This window comes from Saimiri boliviensis, chromosome 3 (genome assembly GCF_048565385.1).
Source record: "Saimiri boliviensis isolate mSaiBol1 chromosome 3, mSaiBol1.pri, whole genome shotgun sequence".
NCBI lineage: Eukaryota > Metazoa > Chordata > Mammalia > Primates > Cebidae > Saimiri > Saimiri boliviensis.
The window spans coordinates 95027760-95037195 of NC_133451.1; the positions used below are offsets into that span (position 1 = coordinate 95027760).

A 9436-nucleotide genomic window follows, 5' to 3' on the forward strand; every position below is an offset into this window, starting at 1 on the left:
ACAAGTGTTCTTTATCTCTTCTGTTCACAGTCAGTGCTTCCCAGAAACACCCTCATCTAACCCATCATTACCCCCACCCCAGGAAAAAGTGCAGTAGATTACAACAGGCAATGCAAACAACATGTTTTCAGTATCCACACACATACATACACTCCTGTTTGCTACATACCACTATCCTGGCTACATACCACCAGAAATCAGTAAATCATTGCTGGCTGTGACATCCCAGAAAGGCCATCCATTGATATAAGTCCAGAGTTATTCTTTCCTTTCTCTCTCTTTCATCACAGGGCCGGAAGATAATGAAGGAAGAAATCTAACAATACCTAAATAAGTAACCATTACAGGTAAAGGTTGAAATAGAAAAGGCTTATCTTTGGGGCCTTCTGCATACTCTTCAGCCATGCCTGCTCTTCTAGAAGGCTCTGGAAGCAGAGACTTTGTATTACTTTCTGATTTTCTCCAGATTCAAGTGACCTTTACATCTCACGCAATCCACTGCAGATGGCACCTTAGATTCCCCCTTTGACCCACTCCAATACATTCCACACTTCCATGTAGATTAATTTTCAGAAAAAAAACAGGTCTTATCTTACTTTAGTTTTTAAACACATTTATTCCTAGTGTTCCATTATTGGAATGCTAAGAATGTGGGAGTTATTTACATCCTACTGCTCAAGATCATTGCCAAGGTCTGATTGCAAAAATTCAAAAAACCGCAACCTCGGGCATAAACGTGTTAGTTCCTTAATCAGACATATCACTGTATTGTGCATTATAGTTATTTGTGCATATGTCGTATCTCTTCCAATAGACTGTAAAGTCATGTAAGAGCTCAAATTATCATACTCATCTTAAATAATCTTCACCTATTTATTTTAAAAAAATCTAATGAATATATATTATAAACCAGGTACTACACTACTCCCTAGAAAGTAGTCAGACCATGCCCTTCAACTTGTTAAAAAATCTTTTGGAGGGCAGAGGGAGGCATCAGGGGTTATAGCCACATAAGCAGAAAACTGTAATACATATAAAATAATTTACATGGTATAACATAATTGCAATATATAATATGTCATAATTGCACAGGTGCCAAGAAATACAAGATTGCATTGAAGGAACTTCTGCTTTACTCTTGAAAAGATCAAGAAAGGCTTCTCAGAAGAAGTACTGTCTAAACTGATACCAGAGCATAATCAAGTGTTTCTAGAGAACCAGGCATTATAAATAGTCCATTAAAATTGGAACTGTGGCAAAGGATAAGGCTTAAGAAACATACAGGGATCAAATCATAAAAGGACTTTAAAGCCACTATAAGTGTTTGAAGTTTATCTAAAAAGCATTGAATTGTTTTAACAGGATGAGTGATATGATCAGATTTGTATTTTAAAATAACCACTCTAATTAGAGTGCAGCAGTCATTCAAAATGTCTGTTGAACACATGAATAGTTAAGTGACATCAGGACTGTAAAAAATATTTCAGGAATCCAGAAAATAGAGAAATCAGTAAATCATTGCTGGCTGTGATACCCCAGAAAGGTTTTATGGTGAAGTTTAACTGGGCTTAAGAAAGTAGATTTTCAAAGGGCAATTCAAGGAGAAGAACATTCCAGTCAAAGGCAGGAAGGGTCCAAGAAAGATAATCAGCTAAGAAATCGTTGAGCAAAAGCATATGGAACCCATAGAACAGTGAATAGTTCAGTTTAGTAGGTGCTAGATCTGGAGAGGTAGCTTGACACAGGGAGACCAGGCCTTAAATGTTGGCCTCAACATTTAGTTTGCCAGCTAAGAGACAGTTCATGGAGGCTTTTTGAAAGAAAGAGTGTTGCTTTGGGAAGACTGAATATGAATTGAAAAAGGTTAAAAACGGAATCTGGCAACCAGGTAAGAGTAGAAATGTAAGAAGAAAAAAACTACATGCAATGCAGGAGATAGGCTGCAAGATACATATCAAAAAATATGTATCAAAAGAAGAAAGAGGTAGGAGAGAGAAGCAGAAGTGTCAGGTTGAGGGACAGCATGAAATAAAGGCCCTCCCTGCTTCAACCTGCCATACCCACTCCCACATTCCAGCACCCTCAATGACCCTCCTTGGGAGACTCTCTGAATGGAGGCATTTCCAGCAGCTCGGCATGATAATTTAGAAAATAGGATCTTCCTTTTTAACAGGCTGTTTAATCACTATCTACACATAAGAACTTAAAAATACAGGGTTTGAAAAGAGGAAATGAGGAAAATATTTGAAGAATGAGAAAGGAACTTCTGAACAAACAAAAGTCAGCACTGAGGCCATTATTAAATGTCCTACATTAATAACCAGGGATATCCAGGTATGTGGGGCTTCCCTGTGTATTCTAGGAACTTCCCTCAATATATCAGACCTTTATCCAGAAATGAGGACCCCAGAGACCCATCTGGCTAAAAGGACTCCCTTCTTTTCATTGTTTGGGTCACTGCTTCTACCTAACTTTGTACTGTCAGTCCCTACAAGATGCAAAACCATTGGTTCAATTGGTCTACTGTCTACAATTTGAACTCAGGTCTCTTCAATATCCCAAAGCAACAAGTTAATTTAACAGTACTTAAGGATGCAGAAGAAAAATATTTAGAAAACCTTCCAAAATTGTCTAACAAATCTCCAGAGTTGATTAGTCTATTACCTGAGAAAAGCTGACCTAATAAATATCACAGCCCTCAACCAAAAGACCAGTGTTATTTAAAAACTAGATCTTGTAGAAGATTCAATAAATTCCTGGACCCTGTAAACAAATTTTAGTCTCTTAGCCTTTTTCAAAGTCAAAAACCCAAGTGTCTCACAATAGGCATATGCATTGTTTATTCTACCCTGTGAGGAAACTGAAGTTGTATTTCTTAGGGTATATAAACATTAATGACCCCAATATTTTACTCCAGATTGGATGGTTTCACACTGGAACATACATGAATACTCAAGTCCATCAATTACCAGCAAATCAATAGATTCTTTTGGATTGGCATTTCATTTGTCATCATTTAACCAATGATTATTGTTTTCATTCAGACTTTTTAGAACATCAGGCTGGGTGCAGTGGCTCACATCTGTAATCCCAGCACTTTGGGAGGCCAAGGCGGGTGGATCACCTGAGGTCAGGAGTTCAAGACCAGGCTGACCAACATGGAGAAACTCTGTCTCTACTAAAAACACAAAATTAGCCAGGCGCGGTGGTGCACCCCTGTAATCCCAGCTACTCTAGAGGCTGAGACAAGAGAATCGCTTGAACACAGGAGGTGGAGGTTGCGGTGAGCCAAGATTGCCCCATTGCACTCCAGGCTGGGCAACAAGAGCAAAACTCTCAAAACAATAAAAAAATATATATATAAACAAAAGAAAGGGAGAGAACATCAGAAAGATGCCTATTATGCTGATTAAGTAGTAAATCTTCCTTTTATTTGCAAGGTAATTATAGGCTTCTTCCTGTTCCTTTTTGATGCCTGCAGAGACCATAATAGGGCAGTTAAATATGCAAACGTAAGAATAAGAAATAAGGTGTCAAGATACGTATAATTTTACCTATTGAGACATCCTACCTGCTGATAAACAGAGAATCATATTACTGATACACTTAACTGATTTTCCTAAATAATTTAGGAATGTTTTCTAATGTCTTTGCGAAGGTGGTGTAGGAGGCATTTAGCCACTTTAAAATTCATCAACACCTCCAGACACTGCCAGATAAGGAGATCCTGCCAAGTCAAAACAATGTGTGGGCTACAGATATGCAGCTTCAAGTCAACCCTCTAAGCTGCTTTCCAAGCACAAGACCATACTTACCTGGAAATACTGGAGTCAGCTCAGCAGTTTCCCCTATTTGATAAGAAGAGAATGCAACTAGCCAGCAAACACTTTATTTTCTTAAACATATAATTTCGTAGACATTACCCCAGATATAATACCATGGCCAGACCTGGAACTATAGACCAATTTACTAAAGAACGTGCATATGAAGGCCAGAAAACCCTTCTAGGTCAAAGAGAGACCATCTCTGATATCCCATGGCATCAGAAAGCTCTACTTTTTCTTAAGAACCATATACTTTAATTGAGATAAGCTATTTCTAACAAAAAGAATATCAATCTACCTATAAGGTTATTAACATGAAATGTATTTGATTACAGTTTCCTTAACTCTATTCTAAAGTCATATTCATTAGGAAATTTCCAAGAGCAGAGTATAGTATGCAGCATTTCCCAAACATTTTGGGCCCCCAAAACTTCTTGTAACAAACCAACGTTGTCCAAAAATGACAAACAATATGGAAAATACTGTATCCTGCTCTCCAATATCAGTTGTCAGTGGAACAGGAGTAGAAGGAAAAAAATTAAAGCACTGAGTTAACTGAGTTTTTAAAAGAGAGAGAGCAGTTTTGGAGGGATGCAGAAAGTACACTTTGTCTCCTCACAATTTTAAGAACTACCCAATCATAAAATATTTATTATGGAAATAATTACGAATAATTTGATTTTATGCTTACCAACAGGCATGATCTTTACTTGCTTCTAGGTAGTTCAAAGCCGTTCTTAAACCCCAGGTATTACCAAATGCCTTACTATGTACTGAAAATATTTTCTAATCATTTTGGATAAATACTAGAATCAAACACTTGACCTGACATATGACAAGGAACTAACAATATAAGCCTAGTCTATCATCATCTGGATGACCAAATTAGAATCTTGGTCTCCAGGCCTCCCCAGTTTCAGCCTCGAATGCCTCGTGTAAGGTACACAGGAGCCAGAACTACATTACATCTCCTTTTCAGATGGCACTGGTTAACCACCAGGCAACTGTTAACCAGGGTAGCATGTGATAATCTTCCCAGCTAACCTTGTACGAAGTGTGTGAGCTGTTATCTTTCTGGGAAGATTTAAGTAACTCATTCCTATCTAAAAAGCATCTCTTAAGGTGGCGTCACACCTTCCACTACTTCATAAACTTTTCTATAAAATCTTATAACCACCAGAGTTTGATCTCTCAGTTCATCAGGCGTAAAACTGAGGTTTCTGGCTGCCAAATCCCTGAACACCACTCACCTTTTAACCCTTTAGCCTCGTCGAGTGAAAAGCGTCACGAGTTACCGCCCTCTACTTGAGAAATATAACAAGAATCTTTCTCCTGCACTTTTTCCAAATAAAAACGGCTCATATGCAAAGTGAAGTCTAAGGACACCCACAGTACAGAGGGCCACCCGGGCCTGGCGGCCTTACCTGGTTGAAGTGCAGCTGGCCAGGCTCCGGGGCGCCCACGCGGGAGGCGGCTCCCATCTGCTCCAGCAGGTTCTGTAGCTGCGCCGCCGACACGCTCCGATTCGCGCCGAACACGCTCAGCACATCCTCGCTGAAGGCGAGTCCCGGCCCCTCCGCCACTCCGCCGAGGCCGGCGGCCGCCAGCAGCAGGAGCCCGGCCACCGCCCGGCCCGGGGCCATTCTGGCCTGGGCTTCCCCTTGAGGGCCCGCGACCGGCTGCCGCGGAGAGGGACGCGCGCGGGCGCACTGGAGTCCGTGCCCAAGGGCGCGAGCGTCAGTGCTCGGCGCTGCTCCGAGTCAGGGGTGGCGCGGGGCGCCCCTGGTTCTCCGACGCCTTCGAGAGAACAGCAGCTCGCGACCTGCGGGGCATTGAAGTGGCAGCGTAGCCGCGGGGAGCGATAGGCGGAGTGGGCCCCCCTGGCCTCCTGGAGAGCCTGAGATAAAGAGGACAAAGGGGGACAGAGATAAAGGCCACCAGGGCACCGGCCGGCCGGCTCCAGAAATGCTGCGTGGCAGTAGCCCTGAAACGCCCGGCCGGGCATGGGGTCAGCCGCCCCAGAGCCGGGTTTGCAAACGCCCCAGGATTTGCGTACATATGCTCCTCCCGAACATAAAGCCCCAAACCACGCCACTTCTAGGAGAAACTAAAACCGCACTAACTGTAGAACTCCACCTCCTCTTCCTGTCTCTGCTTTCTTCTCTCCGCCGCAAACTGGGAAGAGGTGAGACGTGCAGTCCGCCAAGGAGCTGCATTAAAGGGCTCTTCCGGAGTCCTAGGGTTTGCGCGTCTAAACGGGACCCTCCCTCTCCCCGGATCTCTCCTCTGGGCTTGGCAAGTTAATCGGAAGGACTCGCTGGCCTCTCACCTCTCCTATCTGTTTGTTTCTGTTTGTCTCTGCGTCTTTCTCTCTGCGTGTCAAACGTGAGACTCGGTCTCTGGATCTCTCTCTTTCTCTCTCCCGCCCCCACAATGCCTTTATCTCTGACAGGTCCGCAGTGAAACTCCGCGGTCAGCTCCGGCGCCCTTTACAGATAAGGGGCGGAGGGCCGTGTCCCCGCCCCCGTAGCACGTGGTGACCCGTTTCCCCAGCCTGCACTCCCGCGCGCGTCCACGCCGGGGCGCAGGACCGCCGACCTTCCCTCCGCCTGCGCTGCTCATTCCCAGCATCAGCCGTGCCCTCTTCCCCACCCTCACCCCTGAGGGTGACCTGATGCCACCACCATATCGGGATCCCTAACTCCTCTCTGGTCTCGGGGCGCATGCACCTTTTTGTGACCTTGATGAAACCAGCTTCCTGAAATGGAGCCTGGACACCCTTGTATTGTCTACACGATTAACAGGAATTGCTTTTTTGTCTCACTTCTTAAAACCAGAGAAGAAAGAGGAAATCCAACGGTAGCGGTGGTGGGCTAGCTGAGCCAGCACTGCCCAAGCCGGCCCTTCCTGGCGGGATATCCGCAGATCAGAGGAATGTTTGTTTGTTCAGATGGAGGCTCAAGAAAAGCTGACTTAGGTGTGATGTCAACAGGTTTGTGTAAAGTGAATGTGGTGTTTGAGGCAAAGGTTGTGTCTGGTGGATATAGTTGTTCAGGTATAAAGTGAAACCATGCTTCACTGTTAGATGGCTGTGAAAGGAAAGTAAATCTTGAGACTCCAAAATCACCAAGCTAAAGGGAAAAATCAAGCCGGGGCCTGCGTAGGGCAAACCTGCCTCCCATTCTATTCAAGGTCAACCCTCTGAGGCTCACCTGAGACAAATACATGTCCGATTGCTTTCTCTTCTCCATTGTTGATGTAAAAATGAAGATTCACTGGGCCAGATTAAATTATGTATCAGTGAAAGGCTGATCTTGGGCTCAAAAGAATGCAACATTTCGTTTTTTATCTATTATATTTCTTTCTTTTTTTTTTTTTTTTTTTGTGATAGAATCTTGGCCTGTCTTCCAGGTTGGAGTGAAATGGCACAATCTGGGCCCACTGCAACCTCTGCCTCCTGGGTTCAAACAATTCTCCTGCCTCAACCTCCCGAGTAGCTGGGATTACAGGTGCCTACCACGCCCAGCTAATTTTGTATTTTTAGTAGAGACAAAGAGTTTCATCATGTTGGCCAGACTGGTCTCGAACTCCTGACTTTATGATCCTCCTGCCTCAGCCTCCCAAAGTGCTGGGATTATAGGTACGAGCTATTGTGCCTGGCCATCTATTATATTTCTAACCTGGAAGCTTCCACTTCCAGTTGTCCTACCTTACTGGACTGAACCAATGTACATCTTACACATATTGATTCATGTCACATGTTTCCCTAAAATATGTAAAAGCAAATTGTACCCCTGACCACCTTGGACACATGTCTCAGGACTTCCAGAGGCTGTGTCAGGGGTCTGTCCTTAATATTGGCAAAATAAACTTTTTAAATTGACAGAGACCTGTCTCAGATATTTTGCATTCACGTGGCTAAGGACAATAAAAAGAATTCAAGTTGCTGTTCTTGCCTTTCATCAGGAGAATGCACAGCCTCCTAAAATAGCACATTTTAAAGAAACATTAAGTCTAGACAAGGAGGAGAAGATCAGGAAAGAAAAAGAGAAACCTAATTGCATAACTTCAGAAGAAGGAGACAGGGAGAGAACATTCCTGGGGGATAAGGACCTAGGCAGACAAAGCTGAAGGATTGTCATAAGGAAGAAGGTTTAACTGTGTTACATCTGACTCCAGAGGACAGAAGGCAGCAGTCATGGGCAAAGTCACCAAGAGGAAGGTTTCCGCACAATTATACGGCACGACTGCCTTGAGAGATAGTGATTTCCCCATGATCAAAAGTGATTCAAATCAACAGATCTTGGGTAACCACCTACAGAATGTGGTAGGAGGATTCACACCTGAAGGGAGATGAACTAAATGATCTTGATATTGTGTTCTTTCAAATTATAAAATCTGCACATTTGTTAATAATAAATTACAGAATTATGTTGATACAAAAAGATCAAATATAATATTTCACCTAAGGGCCAGAAGTAAGTTAGTATCACAGTTGTGCTCTTAAATAACTCAGCTAGTGGGACTCTTCAAGTCTTTTATTGGATTTTAAAATATAGTTTGTCGCCTGTTTTTCCTTTGGACCTCCGTGATGCAAAATGATTTTTGGAAATTAATGAGTGTTCTAAATGGTTAATCTGTACCCAGCAAGTTGTTTATTTCCAGCTTTTCTAAAACTAAATTTGTTCATAAAATGTTGGATTTTAACAAATATAAAATGTTTTTTAAAATAAAAATTTTGGCTGCGCACTGTGGCTCGTGCCTGTGATCTCAACACTTTCAGAGACCTAGGTGGGCAGATGACTTGAGATCAGAAGGTCAAGACCAGCTTGGCCAACATGGAGAAACCCTGTGTCTACTAAAAGTACAAAAATTACCCAGGCATAATGGTGCGTGCCTGTAATCCCTGCTACTCTGGAGGCTGAGGCCTGAAAATCACTTGAACCTAGGAGGCAGAGGTTGCAGTGAGCCGAGATCACAACACTGCACTCTAGCCTGGGTGACACAGCGAGGCTCTGTCTCAAAAAAGAAAATAATAAAAATACAAATACAAATCTTATGTTGTGGATTTTTAGAATATGTAATTGTATTCATGACTATGACCATACATTTTGCCAGCCCAACAATTCCACAAAACAAGAAACAGTAAAATAAATGATCAACCTGCATGCCAGCTTTACTAAGCCCAATTTATATAACACAATTAAGGTAAAGTATTCAGAAAATTTCAAGTTACTAACTACCAAATAGGTACGGTTAACTTCTAGACTGTCCACTCTAATAAACTATAATCACCAAAGAACTACAGATTAAGCATCTCTAATTCAAAAATTCCAAATCCAAAATAGTGGGAAATATGAAACGTTTTGAGTGCTGAAATGATACCACAAGTGGAAAATTCTATACCTGACGTCATTTGACAGGTGCACAAAATTATTGGAAATATATAAAATTACCTTCAGCCTATGTTTATAGGAGGGATATGAAACATAATTTGTGTTTAGACTTGGGTCCCATCCCCAAAATATTTTATTATATACATACAGGTATTCAGAAGTCTTAAATAATCAAAGTTTGAAACACTTCTGGTCCCAAGCATTTCAAATCAACTC

At 42.4% G+C, this 9436-nt stretch overlaps 1 protein-coding gene across 1 annotated transcript in view; it reads right to left on the reverse strand.

The window, feature by feature from the left end:
- The window catches only part of SLC39A8 (solute carrier family 39 member 8), a 78195-nt gene extending 72726 nt beyond the window's left edge, over window positions 1–5469 (reverse strand). Inside the window, exon 1 of the mRNA XM_039468375.2 lies at window positions 5249–5469. Coding sequence (XP_039324309.1) covers window positions 5249–5467 — 219 coding nt within the window. The 5' untranslated portion in view covers window positions 5468–5469. The remainder of the gene's footprint in view (window positions 1–5248) is intronic.
- Window positions 5470–9436: the final 3967 nt, after the last annotated feature.